General features: G+C 38.5%; 1 protein-coding gene across 1 annotated transcript in view; it reads right to left on the reverse strand.

Moving 5' to 3' along the window:
• Positions 1-13486: 13486 nt before the first annotated feature.
• GRIN2A (glutamate receptor, ionotropic, N-methyl D-aspartate 2A) overlaps positions 13487-21312 on the reverse strand; it is a 170882-nt gene continuing 163056 nt past the window's right edge. The window contains exons 11-12 of the mRNA XM_008943054.1: positions 16822-17060; positions 13487-15277 (exon numbers count right to left, since the gene is read on the reverse strand). Coding sequence (XP_008941302.1) covers positions 13487-15277; positions 16822-17060 — 2030 coding nt within the window. The remainder of the gene's footprint in view (positions 15278-16821; positions 17061-21312) is intronic.

The following is a 21312-nucleotide window of genomic DNA, read 5'->3' on the forward strand; positions in this document are numbered from 1 at the left end:
AAGTCAGCATCGTGGCATTGTGATATCACTGCAGAAACATTTTCTTCATTTGGCAAACCTCTGAACTGAGGATGCAGACAGAGAGCTGCTCCTACCCAAGCCCCTGAAATGTCAAATATCACCAGTCCCAAAGGAAATCAGTGGAACTGCACAATCCTGTAATGAGAAGGTCTTACGCTTCTCTGGTTAATATTGCATTTTTTTCCTCGAGAGTCCTGTGCTCAGATTTTCTGCCCTTTGTATTTTTTATAACTATTTACATACTGTCTGAAGTTCTACTCACCTGACCTCCAGTATGCTGCTTATGTGGTCACTGAAAAGGTTCAGTGATCTCAGCAGACATATCACACCTAACTAGCACGCTAAGGTCCAGTCCAGAAAGAAAAAGAAACCACCAGACCTTGTGCTTTTGCAGCACAAAGAGTTTTTTAAGGATTATTGCTGTTAAATTACACGTGGAACTGCAAGAGACAACTGGAAAATGTCTTTGATCTTGCAGTAACCTTGTATAAACAATGTTAATCATTATTATCTTCTATATTGTTGTGCTCTTTTGCCTACTGTAATGCTAAGAAACTTCAGTGCCTTAAAATCGTTATAAGTCACCATAGGTAAGGAATGATCATCACTTACAATATAAACATAGATTACTTTTAATAGGTATGATTTGAGCATAGTGATTTGAACTGAATGCAGTAAACCTCTGTAATGGTCATTCTGTCCAAACTAACTAGTAGTAAATAAAAAAGGAAATAGTCAATAGATTACCCCCATGGGCAGCTTTTTGGGGAACTTGTAGAAAGAAAATATGGAAAACCATGCAGAGTCCTTCAGTGTGTGGAACTTCCTTTCTTCAGTAGAAAGGACCCAGTTACAAACTGTGCTGTACGTGGGGAGATCCCTGCTGAAGCAGACTGCTGAGTGGGAGGAGAATAGCAGTGACAGAGGATCACACGACAGATCAATAATGCAATTTATGAAGGCCACGGTTTGGCTTTTGTACCACAACAAGTCTGCAAGGGGCAGCTAATGCTATTTGGAAACTGCTGGGAGAAGCAAATGACAACTGGCTAGTGTGATGAATGGGAAAACTCACCACAACGAGCAGGGTGGATGGTGTTTCTGTGCATAAACAGAGTTCAGCAGTTGGCCTTAAGACAGGTGGTTTCTCAGCCACATTACAGGCAGACACTTGTGTTCGTGGCGGGTGAGCAGCTCCGTGGGCGATGGATGCTGCCATGCACAACATGTCAGGCTGTAAAGGCTTCCATCTCCCAGGCACCACTGCAATCTGTTTTTCTTTTTAGTAAGGAAAGTCGTAGAGGACAGATAGTTGCCATAGGCACATCAGCAAAGACTGAAAAGAGCGATCTGGGAGAAGATGACTATCTTTGAAGCAGATCCCAAAGGGAATCAAAGCTGACTCACAGACACACACAAAGAAATCAACCCCACTGGCAGGTAGAGCTGGGAGGAGCAGCCTGGATACAAACACCAGCCACAAGTCAGGAGTCAAGTCGTACAGGCTGTGTCCTGCATCACCCATTTCCAACAGACTCCTGTTTCTTTTACATGACCAATTGGCCCTTCGGTGGACACCATTGCAGGTGAAACAAAGCCATTCAGATGGCCTCATGTTATTGTGCAGAACAGGTTAGCCTGCCCATTGCTTAAAGATGAAGAGTCAAGATCAGATAAAGATTCTATAAACTGGGCACAGTTTATTTTATGAAATGGGAACGTTTAGATAAAAAGAGCAGGATTCCCTTAAAACGTCTTTCTGGCAGAGTACAAGCCGCTCAGCAGTGTTTCCTCATCAAAAACCTCATTAAGCATAGAACTTCAATTTTATATCTCTCATATTATCTGTTCAGTCAGGTATATCTTAGGAATAAATAGTTGGGACTGTTCTGCTGTGAGATGTCTGTGAGCAACCTTTCACCTCCTATTATTTTTCTATTCAACACGAAGCACATTTATCAAAAACTTGCTTTGGTTTTATACAATAATTATCATCCCACTGCCTCAAAGAACATTATTCTAATTGCCGAGGGTTTGTTTATGCCCACTTTGTGGAACAGAGGAAGACTTTCATTAGCTGATGAGATATACTGGAAAAAGGAGTCCTACAGAACCACTTAGGAGCACTGTGTGAACCCAGCTCCTTCAGCTCCCCTGGCCAGGCAAAAGGCCAAATCTTAGGAAATATTTTAATTGCTCCACTGAAACCACTATTTGAAGTCTTGACTAACCAGAACACAAAACAAGCTTGCTGATATCAAAGTCATGGATGATGTGAGACATCGTTGCCACTTCCTCACCCCTGGTTTGCTCTCCCCCATCCTCACCTCTCCACCTCCAGGAGCGCTGCCACGCTAGCTCCACAACCCCAGCTCTGCAGCTCTTCCCAGGGATGGCATCGTTCTTGGCAGGACACTTCCCCCTCCTCGGGCTGGATGCTGCCTCCACAACTGTTCAAGGAGCTCCTACATTCCTGCAGCCAAGATCATCTCTCCACAGGAAAACAGTGCCACAGGTTAACAGGCCATCCCTAATTTAGCTCCTACTGCTCCCTCTGCTGAGAGAGCATCATTCAAGGCAGACTTCTCACACTGAATGAATTTCTCATAAGTTAATTGTCTCCATTCTTTTTATAAATTAAATTAAACTGGGAACATCAAGCATATACTGTCAGCTTTAGCTTCAGGCATCTTCACCTTTAGATAATTTCTAACAGCAAAGGATGGCTCAAAACGTGGCTGTTAACACCTTTCAAATCAAATCAACTCCTAACAAAAAAACAAAGGTAAGCCTTATTCATAGGAAATATTTCATCTTGTACCATTTAACAAGGAAGACAGACAAGAATGATGCCATTGTTCATTTTCATATCAATTGGCAGAAATTATCTTTATTAGAAAAATGAATTTTTCATATATTTACAATTTTTACATCATGTTATACTTGGCACGTGTGTTTTTCCCAAATAGTTATATACATTTCGGTACACACAGACATTCGAGTCCCCCATTCCCTTAATGTTTTTCTACATATTTAACAAAAAAAAAAAAAAAAAAAATGAAGACCACAATACCATTTGTAAGACAACCATAATAATCATATATTTCTCTATCGTAAAAAGTTTGAAGCAAACTTTTTTTTTCTTTTAGATATGTTTCAAAATATTTATACAGTATTAGCACTCAGTCATGCACTGGGGTAAAATACGGTGGGGGTGAACGGCTGTGAGAGCGCGTGTGGCAGGGGGGACGCCAGCTCCTCCAACCTGCAACCTCTGCTGTTGGGTAGACCCAACAGGCCCAGCTGCCACCAGGATTTGGGGCAGAGGGGTGCAGAGGTGCCTGGCTGTAGCTCTGTAACACGACACACCAAACGGTGCGTGCACAGATGTGTTCAAAGTTGTCTCAGTTTGCTAAACCTAGCGAATAAAACAGGCAGGAATTGGAATGTCAAAAAAAAAATAAAATTAATTTTTCTCTTTTTCCCCAAACCCTTTCTTTGGAGGAATCCGTTGACTATGAATTTTATAATGAAATTTTGGATTCTTTAAAAATTAATTATTTCATGCTTGATTCCACTTCACCAATATTCTTTTATTTCTACTCTAACATCACAATTTATTTCCCCAGGTATTAAGAGGTCTTCAAACCTCTACTATTCTTTGCTAGCAGCTGGAAATTTATGTCTTACCCTTTGGTTTGAAATATTACACTTTTGAGAGTGTTACAGTAAATAACAGAAGTGATGGGCTTTTTAATTTACATATGGAATCAAACAGTTCCAAGATTTCTGGTAAGGTTTTATTTATGGAATGCAAATCTCTCCTACTGCAATATAGATTAGTGCTCTGTGGAAGCAGTATGAATTAGTACACTTGGAGTCTTTTCCCCTCATCAGAATACTTCTCCAACTGTACTAAAACCTAATTTTCTTTCTGAACAAAATTCTTAGTTAATATTGAGTTCTTGTTGTCTCAAGGTACAAATGAAACTATACTGGTCTTAGGGTGACAACTGAAGATCCAATACTAATTTTTAGGGGTTTTTTTTCAGAGTTCACCTGAAAATAAATTCTGATCAAACTCCAAATACCTTCATGCCTTGAATCTCTTAATAAATGGTTGTAGAATTTTGTTACAATACCAAATTTTTGCCTTGCCCCTCATTTTCCCCAAAAACTTTATACATATGCATATATATAAAGCTTATATATAGCTTATATATATACATGTATGTATACAAAGACTAATCAGGACAACATGTTAAATTTACATTATTCAAGTAAACAGGTAAAAATGTTTTCAAAAGTGTAATTTGAGATTTTTAAATATTTCTGGTAGTTTTTGTTTAGCAGCACAGAAATATTAGTGTTTCATCTAAGCCAGCAAAAATCCTTAAACAGGATGAAAGGAAGCACAGAATGCCCTTCAGGTTTAGTGTAAATTTGAATCTGATGAATTAAAATGAACATTATTAACTCACAGGTGAAGTACTTCTGAAATTCATGGATGCATATTTTGCATAAAAATAGCATATTTAGTTAAGAATCAGGTAGGAGTTTACCCAACACATTAATGAATTCTGTTGGTACCTTCTGGTTTCAAAAGGGAAGACAGAAGATACACTGTGCATGTGCATGTGGGTGAGAGGTGTGAAGACAGAGAGATCAGGCTGTTCTTCATCAGTGCAGGATGGACGTTCTGAAATGAATGACTATTTCAAAATATTACAGCTGATATCAAGTATAAATGTAAACAGTTCTTATTAAAAATTGCACTAGTTTCCTTCCTAGCTGCACACAATTTTACATGATGCACCTTCCATATACCTTTGCAACATGAGGTTTGGGGTTTGGGTGTTTTTTGTTTTTAATTCTGAGCGTGACCTGCACTAAGGATCTAATCACCCATCACTCACTCACACAGCCCTATTTAAGTCAACAAGTGCTTGCCTAAGTTTGGAATCCAGACCTGAGGCCAGGTACAAACAAGCTAATCAATACTTTGCTTCTTGCAGATGAAGAACTTGGAACAAATTTCTTCTCCAAGACACACCTGCAATGGACTGTAGAAAAAATTTGACCCTACAGAATTTTCTGTTTCAAGATTAAAGTAGAAAAATTAATAACCTCCCAACTCTCCCTTTGAAAAAAAAAAAAAAAACAGGAATTACTTCAAACAATTCCAAGGTATTTTTTGTCATAAATTTTGATTAGAGCACTCTAAATTTAGAAAACAAGCCAAATAACACTATCATCTCTTGGTCAAAATCTTTACAAACTCAGTAGTAGCAAGCTCAAAAGCCTGTGTGTTGGGAAAAGAGATTCTGACAGACACCACTGCTAAATTCCACCTCTGTGTGCAGAACTGATTTTGAAGACTGCCCAGCCTGCATGGATGAACACATGGGTGGCCACTGGTGCATACACCAGCTGATCTTTCCAGGGAATTTTTGTTTTTCAAGTATCCTTCCTCAGCTCCCTCAGGTAACATGTTTAAAGGCCAGCTGTGGATCACATAAGCTGGCACAGAAATTTAAAGTTAGCCAGCAGGCCAGCAAACCCTTTCTGGCCATGAATGTTCAGAACAGTACAAGGAGACATCCTTTTCCTGTGGCTTTGTTATTTATAGTGACCATCATCCCCAGCTCTTTCAGACAGGGACTCTCCTCTGACATGTTTTCAAGTGTCCTAGCACAATACAATCCTGATCCAAACAAGTCCTTTCGCCCCTTCTGTAATAGGCATCAAACACTACAATAAATGCTGCTAGAGGCTTTGTGGATCTAGGAGGTGTGGAAAAGGGAGAAGAGAATCACTTAAAGCACTGTTGGAATGTGTCCCACGGCTCTGGAAGATTGCTCAGACATGACCAGGTTGGAAAGTGTGTGCACGCTTGTGTGTATATACTGTATATATATTTAGGTTAAAAAGTTTAAACTATAATAAATAGTATTTAGTAATTAAAATATCAGGCTTGTATCATTCAAAATAGTGCAACCTACATAGCAATATACAGGAAAATTACAAACATTGTTCCTATTACCATTAATATGCATGTGCATATCAAGATGACAGGATACCCTTTTCCATAGGATTAACCTTTTGCATATTTAATTGTATTCTTTGGCCCATTTTCCTGTGAAACCTCGTATGACAACAGAAAGACTTTGGCTTTCAAAAAAAAAAAATTAAAAAAGAAATAAAAAGAATTCCTTTTTTTTCAGTGACTTTCAGAAACTTAAGTAGGATTCAAATAGCTTCAGTTAAAAATTATCATTTCCTCCAGAAAACACACCCCCCGCAGCCTGTCACAGACCACCCACTAGTGTGGATAACTGTGAATCTCCTATTTCATTTTTTTTTAACATCATTTACACTTTAAATGTTGCACAACACATCTTCCAAAATTTTCTTGACTCCTCTAATTTTGTCCCAACAGTGAACAAGAAAGGTCTCCTTGTCCAGTAGCATGGGAAGGCACAGCAGCCTCGTGAGGGCCTTCAACTGCATCACCATGAGTCCAAAGACACGGTTTGCAATGTGAAACAGAAGCCAAAATACACTTTCAAAAGGTTTTTGCCATTAAACATCATTATTAAATGGGCTCAATACAAAATTATCAGACTAAAGAAACCTGTAGTAATGAAGTAACACAAATCTCTTCGAAACAGCTATTCTTATGTACTGTAATGCACAAAACAATTTTTTTAAAAGTAGTCTCATAATGCATTTGCTGAGAAAAACATACCATTTCTTCTAATAGTACTAGAAGTGCAAAACAAGACATTCTCCATTAAAATTTCATGTCACTGTAAATATTACCATTTGCCCACCTTAAAGCTTAGTATCATGTATGAGAAGTGAGGAACCCTTCACCAATTCCCAAGCAAAGTACCTTCTCACTTGGAACTTTACAGTGTACAGTGCACTGAATAAGTATCACAATATTTATTGGTATTTATTTTCAGTTTTCTAACGTGCACATAGAAATATATTTTTTGAAATATATTAGTGAAAACAAATACTAATACAAAAGGGAAAGGACAAAACATCTAGGAGTATAACTGCTTATCACCACTACTTTTTAAGAGTTGGAGAGTCAAAACCATCTCTTTTTTAAATATGTAATACTATATTTAGTGTGGTTATCTACTAATAAAGGTATTGCATGACAATGTTACAGCATGGTTATATTCTCTACTAATTTAGCATTGTTTTCAGTACAGGTAAAGAATTAAGCAAAAGGAGTAAAAAGTGTCATTTTAAGTGCAAAACAACAAAAACCTGGTAAATAGTGAGGTAACTTATTTTTACTTATATTATTTCTGGTTCTTAAATTATAGATATGACAAAATCATCACACAATCAGCAGTGGATTCTTACAACTGTCAGACTGGCATTCATTTAAAAAAAATAAAAACCAAATGAAACACCACAGTTTCAGTCACAGCAGACACATTCTGCAGGATGTAACAAAAAAAGCTCATGAACCTGTGAGAAGAACTAAGTGCATTTTCACTGCATTGCAGGGTGATGCACACTTGTAATCCTGACTTCCAAAGTTGCAGGACACTGGAAGAGCACATATTTTTAGAGACTATACTCTGTACACAGTTGAGAGAAACAAGAAAAACAAAAAACTAAAAGCTTGACTGAGGTGAAATAAATGAGGAGCTTATTTACAAAGAGTGCAGGAACCCTCCCCAGCAGGGCAGAGAGAAGCAAGGCAGGATTTCTGCTCCCATCGAACAGGGCAACAGACACCAGAGAGCACAAAGAGCCACCTCTCCATCCCCCAGACATCGCTGCGACACTGGAATGAAGGTGAACATGGGATTAATTCCACAATGAAAGCTGAGCATCAACAGGAACTTTGCACTATGTACAATATGTGCACATCAGACAGAAGAGTCTGCGAGATCAGAGCGATGTATGAGACATGACAACCTTGAGGCTACTCCCATTTAACCACAGCTTCACGGGTGACTCCAGCCAGAGCAGGTTGAGCCTTTCCTCTATCCCACCATACAGCTGTCTGTGCTTACATTCACATCCACAGGTAAACAGACAGCTGTGATTAAACTCTGCTCCCTCCTAGTGATGCTACACACTAATATGTCGCTCCTACACTTACATGAGACAGTACAGGTGAGTTTGGGCAGGGAAATGGCTCATATCATAAGTCATACTTTAAAAGGCCTTTATACTTTTCAGAAGTTCCTTCAGCACTGTTATACTTCGAAGGCTCCACTCTCAACAGGAAGGAAGTTCAGGTTGAAAAAAATAACATGGGTAAAACAAATAATTTAAGTGTATCACTGGAAAACTTTTTACGCCGCTAACCAGATTGCCCTATACAGGAAAGACATCTACCTTCAAAAGACTTCTGAGCTAAGGTAAGACTAAAGCTGGGAAAGGGAAAATTTAGCAGGGAATGAACAAAACTCCATCTTGAAAGAAGCACATGATGTGATGATTAACACTTAACATAATCTAGCAAAGCCACAAGATAGTTACTGTTCTGTATTAACTAAGAGAAGATTTTGCCATAAAAGATCTGTTTTTCATTAGGCTTTGTATATCCAACATCTTAAATGCAATGTAAAACAACAACAAAAAAAAAAAATCGAATTCTTCCTAAATTCAAGCTGACTCTCAGACCCTTAGATTCAAACCACAGTTCCTGTTCTACAGTTATGAACCCTGAGAGGGAAGGAACACTACCAAAATCTTCCCCAACACTAAAATGCATATGCTACACTGCAGATATGTGAAAATAGCAAGTTCTTCTACAAGGAATAGATTCTGACACTTTTATTTCATGCTGGATAGTCATGTGGTATAAAGAAAATAATACCAGCTAGCCTGGGAGTACTGCAGACCCCACAAACCACAGGTGCTGCCTCAGTAACCACCTGCACAAGCACAGGAACCTACAGGCACCCCCAGGGCTAAGCTGGTACTTGCCTGCAGATTTAACTAGCAGAATTTTGAGGGTGGGGATAAATAGACTGTTACTTTTCTGAGGCCACCTAACTGACCTGTCTAAGTTAAGAGCTTATACTTTACAAAAAATCAATAGAGAGAGGTAAAATCTTTCCAGACACATCACACACAACTGCTCCCAAGCCTTCAGTGCTCTGAGCTACTATTCAGAGGGAGCTTTCTCACTCTCTCTCTCTCCTCACACACTGGCAACAGAAGGAGCTCAGCCTTCCAGCACAGAACCCAAAGCTACACACACAGCTCTGGCTTTTCCGTCCCTTAAGACTGTGTAAAATGATTTCTTCCACCAGGAAAACCCCACCGCTCCTGATTTCCCTTGTGAGCCTTATTTCACCTCCTAAGTGTTCCCAGAAGACCACAGAGAAAGAGACATGTATTTATGAGATGCTGCCAAAACATGGTGAGCTGCTGGTGATTTGGTTTCTGTTTGTCCACTGCATTCTCTCTCCTAACCAAGCTTCTTAGGTAGCTGAATAATGAATTCTGAGCAAAAGCTGCAAAGACATTAAATGAAATCTTCCAGAAATACAAAAAAACTCTTAATTTTCCTTAATTTTATGTTATATATTAAAATATCTTATTTCCATGCGCTTAAGTTAATGGGTGGCTACACTGCTCTAAGAAACACAAGCAGAACACAAAATCCATTTGAAAGGAAAAAGGAAAACTTACTATGGTGAGAAGGGAAAGACAAAAACATGAAGAAATTCTACAATGTCTTTAAAAGAGGAAAAAAGCAAGAGACAGGTATGTCTGTGTAGCTGGTTTTACCTCCATGTACCTACTCCATTCCTCAGCAATTCAATATCCTGCCTCCATAAAAGTTGTCGTCCAGGAGCAGTGTAACACTACAGGACATGCTACCAAGAATGGCCCATATCATTTACAGCCTGATTCAGTTCCAGCTGGAGTCACGGGAAATCTTGGTGATAGGAATGACCAACAAACTGCTAGAGCTGTAATCAGGAAAATGTAACAAGTCACCAGCACCATCCAGAAAGGTACAGAAAGGATGGCCACTTATGCACGAAGATTCTTTTCTCCTCTTCAAGAATAGCAGCAGCTGGAGTGAGAGAGAGGGAAATACAGAAAGTCTTGATCTCAGTGTAATTGAAAGTCAGTGCAAATATATCAACAAAGCTCAGGCAATATTCAGAATCCCACACACTTTATGGCTGAGCCTCACAAGCTGTGGCTTGTGGCTCTACTGTTGAAGATTTTTCTTCAACTTCTCAGCTGCTTCTTCTTTACATGTATTTATCTGCAACCAGACCAGCTACTTGCCTACAACCCTACACTTTAGCCTTTTCTTCCCCCTTTATTGACTCATACTGTATGCCAAGAACAAAACAACAAAAGCATGCAGATTCTTATTCCTTCTACTTTCAGTATGGTGGGGTTTTGGTTTTTTCCTCCTTTAAGGCAGCATCTTTTCTTTCCATGTGAATAACTGCTGTGCAACACTATCAAGTCTTCCCTCTGCCTCTGTAATTTGTTTGGGTTTAGGGGAGGTGGTTGTATTGCGCATTTGCAGCTAATAATAATAAATCTCTGCAGACACCAGAAATCTGCTCAAATCAGAAAAAGCAAACACTGCAATATGTTTCTTTACAGCTAATTCGCTTATACATTTCACAGAAGGATAAATCCACCTGGGTTTAGGATGTTTACATTTGGATCTCAACAGTCAGAAAAATGTAAATGGTTTTTTTTTTCTTTCCCACAGCTTCACATACAGTACTTGACTATATATTGAATTATGTGTGTCTAGTTAGAGATGGTGACAAAAAACACTTGTAGCAATCAGCAAATATTTTGAGAGCTTTAAGATGATGCAAAAGACAAAGAACCACCACTGAGTTTTATGTTTCACTCCATAACATTCTCAGTGGTTTGCATGGCAGTTTTTGGCATATCAGCAAATACTATATCTGCTGAAACCAGTTAGTTCAAAACACTTCAGATTTTACTGAATACATTATGATTTGGATTGGGAATTAAAATTTGCCTGAAATATTTTTATTAAACTCATTTCAACAATATTTATGCCTTCAAGGCATTAGCCTTCCTCTAGACCTAAGATAAATTGCATACCTGTGTCTTTAGGAAAAGGTTTTCATTCATGAAAAGGAGTGTTCACCCCATAGACCTGCTTAGCTCACACAACTATTCCTGAGAAACACAAATCTCTCTAAGGGCAGGCAAGGCTCTTCTGTTTATAAAAACATCCAGTGAGGACTCAGAGAGCATATCATGTGAATCAGGGCAAGTGACTGTGACCAGATGTTGAATAATGAATCCTCAAAACGTATTTGCTCTGGACAGCATACAGATACCCATAGATATGCTTTCTGAACATACTTATAATAAAGTACACTCAGGTTTTTGAAGGCTGGAAAGGGACTCAGAGGCCTGAAACTCATTACATTTCATTTCTTCAAAAATATCATCTTTCGCCATCATGGTGAACATACAAATGCATTTCTACATACCAACAACTCACTCTGGACTGTGTGGTAATCAAAGTCAGCTTAATCCTGTTCAGTAAAAAAATTGTAAACAAAATTCAAGAAGCTCTGCTTGTCTATCCCTATACATAATTTATATTATGTCCCATTTGCAACTCTGCTCTGCAGTGTGCTATTCCAAATTAATCAACTTGCATACCCTACCTCTGGCACACAGACACTACAATTACAGCTGACAGGCATGATTCCATTGAAAAGAGCTCCAGCTCAGAAAAAAAATTGGGGTAATACTAACATTTTCCAATGCACAGTGCTTATTGTTTCCCTGCTCACTGTTCTTCAGTGAAATGTAGGGAATATTTCCTGAATAATCTAAACTTTTTCTACACAAAAAACATAAAGCAATTCTCAGAGTGGCAGGAGAATGGGAGAACACCATCTGTTGAATGCTTTCAGTATTTAAATATATTAGCAATTATATTCACTTTCAATTACATTTACACCTGTACACTCTATTCATGAAAGGCTTCCTCTGTTCCTTTCCACACTCCCTTATGGTTAAGATCTAGTTTGGTTTGCTTGGGGTTTTTTCCCAATGGGGGTGAAGAGAGGTGTGTAGCAGACATTTTATTTGTGAAATAATCTTGTCGATCTTTACTAGAAGTAAAAGTCATCTAACAATGCATCCGTGTTATGCAAAAGTCTTTGTACGCCAGTAAATGATAATAAACATACTGTTAGTTATGTGTGCATATATTCAATTTATGTAACAGACTTGATCGGAGAGGTTAAAAAATAATGATCTGAGGTTCAACAAATATGCATAATATTGTAGAGCAAAGTGCCTCCCTAGGTGTTAATCCTTCCCTGTGTATGCAGCTAAAGGCTGCTGCACTCCTCACTGCGGACACCGAACGTATGGCTGTCGGTGTGTGACACTCAATTAACAGACTTCAGACTATTAACATACAACTAATCAGATGTCACTAACACTCTATGAACAAAGAGCTACAGGGGGTTGGGATTTAGTCTGGGAAGTGAAAGAATAAAAGAAATGCTATACAGCCCTGAGTAATCACCAGTAAGGGGCAAATGCAAACTTAGGTACACATTAGGCCTCAAGGTTACTAATAAAGTTCACAGCTCCCTAGCAAGTGCCATATAGTGATATCTAAAAATATATACTCTGGATTAGGCAGCTGTGAAATTTCTGACAACATGATTGCAGACTTTTCAATAAACTTAGTTTGTAATGGTAAGTGCATATGAAATATAAGAAAAGCATCTGTATATTAACATTAACTAATATCCCTGGGGCTTCCTTTTGGTACACAGCAGTTCACATGTTAGGGCCTACAGCCTCCCCATTTACTTTCTGTCAGTCTAGAATGAACATACTAATTTTGTGCTAACAAACTGTATTTTATATATTAAGGTCCTGGGTTTGGGTATTTTTTAATTATTATTTGGCTTTGAAAATGAATATGAAGCTAAAATATACTTTTGAAAGTCTAGCTTTCTGTTCTCTTTTAGAGTCTTGCTTTAGAACCTGTGCAAATGCATTCCTAATTCTTTTGTCTGTGTCATACTACATGCATACCATATTGCTTATCCAGTACTAGAAAATCATTAAACATTTCTAAGGACAAAAGTACATTGAATGATACTTAGCAACATAAATTAGAATAACCAAAATAGTAAAATAATTAGATACAAAAGAGCATAGTTGCCAACATATATTTGGGCTATTTCAGCACAGCTTGCCATTTATATATAAAGCATACATAAATGGCTTTTACCCTTTTCAACAAGATGTGTTTTAAAAGGATAGTGAAGAGCATTCTAGTTTACCTATTCATGTACAAAAGTACACTGGGAAAGGGAGAGGTTTACGTATCATTTACCATAGCAGGACACCGTTAAAGGATAAATTCTCCCTCTAAGATGGTGGCAACTATTTTTTCCCTATAGATAAAGTGTTCATGGATAATTTAAACATCTGATTCAATGCTAGGCATTTTCTTACACGCACGTCTATTGCTAAAGGAATTAAAAACCCTTGGAGTTGAGTACAAGCTATTCCTATTTGCAACATAAGGCAAAACATGCTCTGAAATGTACATGTCATTATGGATCCGACCATCCCTGGAACAGTATGATGCTGTAGATTTTATAGATGACCTTAAATAATTATCATTTCTTCCTCTTGTTGGCAACGAATGTTTATAAAGGTCAGCTGGACTTCGCCTAAGAGACAAGTGCTGGTCATCACGAGACGAGTGCAGAAAGGGATTATCATCCGAGTGAACAGGATACAGGGACTTGCTCCGCTTACTGTCCTCTAGAGAATGAGTTAAAAGTGAGGCCTTGTTCCTCAACAGTTTGCTTGAGGGAACACTAAACATGCTTGCATATGGACTACTTTGTAGAAATTTCTCTCTTTCTTTCAAGCTTATACTACGAGAAGGTCTTCCAATATCAATTTCCCTGGACTTATCAGCGATATTATCAAAAGAATGTTGCCTGCTAATCCTCAACTTATTTTTTTTATGATATTGCAGAGCATTGTTTTGTGACCAACTACGTTCGTATATTTCTTCAGGAAGTGATAAGTTCGTTGTATCCTGCAGCATCTGATCTTCTTCAATATCATAGAGGTTCCCCATCCGCAAGCATGCATCACATTTATAGGGAGATCTGGTTGAATAGTGTCCTGCATAAGTGGGCAAATTGGAAAGACAGCTCCTGCAGTGGGTGGAATTCTGTCTGTATCTATCGTTCATGTCAACTAAGGAAGCATTTTTATCTTTTAAAGTGTAGTGCTTTGTATAAAGTTTATACTGGTCATTATTTGGAAGACTGTCTTCATTATGCAAGGGAGTCCTGTTAGCATGCTCTGCTTTCCTGTAGTTGTCGTTGTGATCTTGATAAACATCAGGAAACTCTATAGTTTCTGGAAGGACAATGTTTTCGATGTACTGAGGTGTGTCCAAGCGGAATCCTGGCTCCTTGTCAGCATCAATCGTGTAGATCTTATCCCGTGGAGAACTTTGTTTGGTTTTCAGATATGTCAGTTCCACTTCACTACAGTCTTTTGGGTATTTTGATGCCACTGTCCTTTTTTTGAAATTGTCCTTCGTTTTGTGGTGCTTGTTGTTGTTTTCAGGTTCCATATGGCAAGTAGCTCGGCTTGATGTCTCCGACACATCTGAATGAACAATCTCTTCAGGAAGGTACCTTTGGCTTTTCACTGAGAGCTGCCTGTTTTCTTCTGACCCGTTTTCTCTCTGGGAGCCTTGGCTCTGACGGACAGATTCTTGACGTAAAGATTCAACAGATTTCCTCCAAAGCTGCCTGGGTCTGGAGTTCACCTTTGCCTCTGCTGTTACTGCAACCTCTACTGTATTTGGATTGGACTCATTCAGTGTGAGAGGATGCTGGCCCTGGAAAACATAGTTGTTAAGATTGTCCTTGTGTCGATTGCTAGGAAGTGTCTGCAGTTCACTCATGTTGTCACCAAAAAAGTTGTCCTTTGTCTGAAAGGATCTGTTATCAGAAAATATCAAGTTTCCCTTATCCATGACCATGTCCATAATCAAGGAACCCCTCTGAATAAAATCAGCTGTTCTTTTGGGAGAGTTGATTCTTGAAGGATTGATATTGGTCATATTTTTCGCTGTTCGCAGTAGTTTTAACATGTTGGTCTGGGAATTGGTCAAAGTAAAGTCAGGAGACTTCTTTTTTTCTTCAATGTGTACTCCATGAATGCAGCTGTAAATACCCTGCAATACGAATAATATAAAACAAAGTAAGTCACTAGGTATAAATTTTAAATACTTCCATTCTATTTTTAATTAGCGATAATGAAAAATTAAGCCTTATTTATCTAGGACTGGAAATATTCAAAGTACGTATCTATTCTTTTAACATTTCTTTACATGGATATGGAAGAATAACTTCTGCCATATCTGTTGTAACTGTAAAGCAGAAAAATTTGCCAGTGTTTGATGAATCAGTGGTCCGTGTTGGTTTCCTTTGCTTATTCCAGAAAGCAAGATTAGAAGGGACTCCAAAAGGTTCCCTAGTTTTATCACAAAATGTAACTATTATTTTAAAACAGCGATTAAGTTACCCCTCTAAACAAAACTGCAGTCAGGCTATTTTCTTGGAAGCCAAGTTACTCTTCCCTTTCACTGACCTAAAAAGGCTTCTAGTCATTGTATTTTAGCTCTTCCATTTCCTATCCTAGCCCATATGAAGAAATCCCAGCTCCTTCTGAAGCCTGAATTCTAGTTCATTGTGAGCAGAAGTCTGAAGCCTCTCTTTTGACTCCAGCTTCTTTGGTCAATCCTGTGAGCTCAGTTGACCCTTCCAGTCCTATGAACTTGTACGTCTTAGAAATTTGCCTTTGAAATAAGTACCTTTTCCTCCCTGCTCTGGTTAGGAGAATTTCACACATAAAAAAGCCCAAAGTATAAAGTTTAAATGTGAAATGTGGAGGTTAAAGTGTGTATGCTTTTCTACACAATCTCCAGCAGGGCAGGGCAGAGTATTTTTAATGCAGTTCCAATACAGTCCAATTTACTCATGTGAGTCCAATACTCAGAGTAATTTCAGCACATTTTAAAGCAATTAGGCATTTTAGTATCATTTTCAATTCTCCTCAGCTATATAAAAAAAAAAATCCAGCAAAATTAATTACCTCAGGAAAGTAGCATTTAAAAAAAAAAAATACAGCCAAAGAAAATCTAATCTGTCAAAAATATAAGAACAACTTTGGTTTTAGTAAAGTTATCATTCAAACCTGTCTTAGTGTCTAACCAAACACAAACAACACTTGTGTTTGACCTTTTCTTATATGGTTTATTTAAACTTTTCTTTCAAGAAAAGCTTATAAAAATATTCCAATATATTTTTCTCACTTAAATCCACTTGTTTAAGAAATACATAAAACTGAGAGCTAATATCAGTCATCTATTCAGTATTTATTTTGTCTGGATTTTTTTTCTGGAAATGAATGTTTCCTGCACCTGAGCAGTGCTACCACTTCCACATCAAAATTTCCCCTAAATGTGTTTTTTTTCAGCATTTGATTATTGATTATTAGGACGTATGATAATTAATACCTTGGAATAATCCAATGGAGAAAAGACTTACCATGGGGTGCAAATACACCCTAAGCCTGCTGACTACTCTAGATCATTGCAGTGATGCTCTAGCATGTATTTCAAATCTCCAAGTGGGAATAAGAGGAAACACAACGTTTTAGGGAGGTAGCATTTAGCCTGTCTGTTGTCTGAAGGGGGGAAACAAAAGTAATACTAACCCTGCTGATTGAGAACAACAATCCTGGCCTATCTGAGCAGACTCCCGTGAAGCAGAATCTAAGTTTCCAGTAAAATAAGTGCTCCCAGACAAAGGTTATTAAACTGAGTGCCATGGCTGCTGCCAGCATGTAAAACACTCCCGCCATGTTGTCAATGTCCAGCTGGCTGCTCATGACTTCATTCTTCTCACTGTGGCAAATACCAGTCAGCCACAGGGTTTCTAACTCTTCCATTTCCCCTAGGGAGAACAAGGAGTCAAACCAGTTAGAATGCAAAAATTGCTGTTCACAGTATTCAGAAGCCTTTGCAAGTTTAAAAATACAGCACCATTTAATGACTCATTTGTAGAGCACTTTAGTCTTACCTACTAAGGATTTGCAAATATAGCAGATTTCAACTCAGAGCACCCTAGTTTCAGATGTCCTCAGGTTTCATAAATTCCGTGGGTAGCTGGCTGCTCTAGAAAGCAGGATCTGTGGTTTGGATAAAACTTTCTTCCACTTGTTATAAATGGAAGCATCACTTGTTACAGAGACCAGAACAGGAGGGTTCCTGTCCCAGGGGATTCCTCCACCTCACCCACCAGGACTGCATTTGGTGCACGCTCAGACCCAGGAGGCTCCTCCCATTCCAGTCCAAGAGGTGCCACTGGTGCAGCTCCCATCTGTAGGTCCAGCTGGCAGCGAGCCCCTGTGTGTGCTCCAGAGGTGCCAGCGCACACGCAGACCCCCCCATGGACATATCCCTGCCATGTTTTTACTCCAGCCCCCCAGGCTAAGATGTTTGAATGTTAAAAGACAGATTATCAAAACAACAAAGATTAAACGGCTGGTTTAAAAATTCAACATGAGCAGTAGCAACCAGGTCCAGCTGCCCCAAGATGCTGCACTGATCCACCACTGCAGTATCATTAGTCACATTTCCTCTCATAGTTGGCTGCATTTCAGTGAAAGATTAATTGATTTGGAGATGATGCAATTTTAAACCACTTTCTGATCTACAAGCATTTTAGAAAGAAAAGATATTTATCAAAACTTTCTGGTTTTCCTCCCCAAAAAAGATGAATGAAAATGAAAAATACTTTCATTTATGGCAAAGAAATGACAACCACCAACAGTGGATGTGAAATCATCCAAAGCATTATGTCTGAACGTTACAGTACTGTTGTATTGGAAATGGAAAGCTTGAGCAGCTTTACCCATACAGCACACACAATAAGTGAGAAAAAATGGTTGTACATGATACAGTATTAGCAAAGCTTATTGTGTTTCATACACTACCTGTGTTTCTACAGAAAAACAAACAAACAAACAAACAAAAACAATAAACCTCATTTAATCCCTGGATACCTGCAGGAATAAATTATGAAGCCTGTTTAAGTTTCTGTTTTAAAATTTTAGCTGTAACCACTAGTCTCCTTCAGACACAGTTCTGGCCTTCTCCACAGCCTTCTGGCTCGTGGTGCCCTGGACACTCCCTCTGCTCACCTGGCGTTTCTTCTTACAATCTCCTCTGACCTTTTGCAGCTGCCTCTGCCTGCTCCTGCACAGCAGCAGGGAGATCAATGGTATCACCATGTCCCTGAAACAGCATTCCTGGGTTCTGGTTCTGGCTGTACCAGGTCCTTGCTGCCATTAAAATGCTTTAGTTACTTAAAGCAAAGGAAGCAGATTCTTAGACTTAGAAGCTGTATCTTGCTGATGAGATTTGGCCTCAGATGAAGGACAGCATCACTTAGCAGTAGTTGCTACTGCCAACATGGACCAAGGTGTGCAAGAAACTGTAATTGTTGGTGCCAAGACTGTTTTTTTCTATTGCATGATAATTTAATTTTCAAACATTTAGTGTTGTTCTTACTGAAGCATTGCCTTTTTACTCTCTTAGGGATACTCTTTAATCTCTTACAGTCAGCTGAGTAATTCTATTATTATATTTAATGACATAGACTTCACTGTTTCTAGAAAATACAACAGGCAATATGGCAGCCCAGAAAGTACAGTAATTAGTTGGCTTGGTGTCGTTCCCAGTTTAGGATATGGCTTCAATATGAGGAAAAATTCCCTTGCTACAGATTGCTAATGCTTACCCAGTGATTAGGGATTACCTTTTTAGCATTATAATCCATACATCATTGGATGAAACGTAAGAAAAAAAATGGCTAGAATCTATAATGACATTTCAGCTATCTTCAAGCTAGACTAGAAGATCAATGACCTGCTCTGCAAGAGCATCTTGCAGGATAGAGTGCCAGGACACTAGGAAAGCTGTAGCCCACAGACAATATGGATGTGTAAGTTGGAAGTGGAACACAAGACTGTGATAGAGAAATTGCTTCTCATAGAATGCAAAGGAAAAACTGAAGTCAAAAGGACAAGGACTGAGGCACTTAGCAAGGACATTTCACAAATTTATGAGATTATTTGGTTCCTAGTTAATTCTGAGTTCAATTTTGTGCATGAAGCATGAACTGAACCTCTACATTGGAAAAATGCAGTGTATCTTCTCCCAAGTTACAGTACTCAATCTCCAAAATACCCAAGAGCATCCCCAAAGAAGACAGTCAATCCTAATGAATCTCTAAAAGTCTGCTAATCTAGGACACAGGGACAATAAATTATTAATTGTAACAGTATGGCTTTCGCCATGCTGTCACTTAACAGACAATTGGGGTTCGTTATTGCATTTCCATATCTTAGAACATTTTGCTTTCTTTTGTTGTGCTAAATCTCAGTGGACTGTTGCCCTCATCTCACTTTCAAGTCTTCCCCAAGGTCTATGGATAAAACTCAGAGGCTACAGAAAAGAACCCAAGCCCAAAGAGAGAGCAATATTTCTGCTCTGTGCCTCAGTAGCCGCAGCTCTGACAATCAGCTCATTACCTCCCACAGGAAAATTCACATCTCCTAAGATTGGCAAACATCAGTTTGACTGCTGTGCCCTTTTACAATTCATAACAAAATTCGCAAAGGAATTTAAACCTTTTTTTTATTACTGTTTCCTCTGCGTTTCTTTCCCTCTGTCATGTACATCTAAAGTAACTATTGATAATCCACTAACCTTTCCACAAATGTCACTACAGAAACCAACCAAGCTTGTTTTGAGTTGAGATGAATGACAGTTCCCTGGCAAGCTATGAAGAACGCATCCCAGACCTCAGAGATCCTGCTGTTGCAATATCCCTTCCGTTGTATCTGACATTGACAGAAATCACTGCTAATTAATACTCAAAAGTAATCCACAATTTTATAGACCACAAGGCACTGTGAATCATTGGATTGTCATATTTATGAAGTTATGTTATCTGGGAATGGACAGATTAGGCTGGCAATTCTGGTCTGTATGTCAGTTACCATTTACAGTATACATTCAGATACGTGTGTATGTATACACACAGACAAAACAGTTAATTTAACTGTAATAACACTTCAACATAGCTGACCTTACAAAACTGGAAAAAATGCACAGTCTATTTATTGGTCTTCCTCTCCTTTACATTTTACCAAAGACAGTTACAGACATCATAACATTTTTATTACAAAATCCTCAGGTATGAGCCACTTTTCAGTTGGGGTGTCAATTCATTCCTTATAAAAGTCAGAAACAGTCTGGAAGTGGAATTCAAAACGTTGAACTTTGAAGCTGGTTAAACTTTGTTTCAGCAAAAATATTAAAAAGAATCAAGTCCTTTTGGAGGAATGCTCTTGCCTTTCAAAGCCTTTTGGGTGGTCTAACTTGTGAGGTGAATGTGTAGGGTGACAGTGCTTATAGCAACATACCAGTCCTGGCAATTGAAAGGCCAGTAATTTGTGATTACCAGGCACTGGAGAGTTCAGTTGTCTCCATGTGTGCACAATTCTAATTAGCATGTAAGAGCTCCAAACATTCCATAAGACAGACCTTGGAAATCTAAGTCAGCAGCCTCAGTAGGTACCAATGCCAAGCCTCAGTGAACCAACTGTTTGTTAATGGAGTTCATGGCTACATCTAATAAGGGGGTCTCAAGTTACTTATAAATATTAATCAGATGTGTTTTAAGGCTTTTGGTTTTCACTTCAGGCATTTACTAAATGGAATGTAATGCCACTATAATTTCCTACCTCAGTCCATGTGTAAACTAGATTAACAATTAAATGAATAGTTGCAGATTTCAGTGACAAATTACATCGTGACACCAGCACAAGTAGAAGAGTTCCAATATATTTGATCAAAAAAATTACTGTTTACTTTCTGTTTAATATGTTCACAGTACATTTAACCTGAAAAATTTACAAATAACTGGATGATGTCTACATTAAGATTTTTTTTAAAATTTCTATAGCACTGTATCATAAAATGTCTGCCTCATTTATAGTGAAAAAATCAGTATAAGCAAGGATTTTAAAGATCTGCATTTCAAGCAGTGTTGGGCCTCTGCAGTCTTCACTCAAAACACAGTATGGCTTTCTCTAATAAACTGCAAAATTCTAGTTCTCTGAGGGGTAATTTGAGAC

The sequence above is a fragment of the Merops nubicus genome, unplaced genomic scaffold (assembly GCF_000691845.1).
Source record: "Merops nubicus isolate BGI_N331 unplaced genomic scaffold, ASM69184v1 scaffold14746, whole genome shotgun sequence".
NCBI lineage: Eukaryota > Metazoa > Chordata > Aves > Coraciiformes > Meropidae > Merops > Merops nubicus.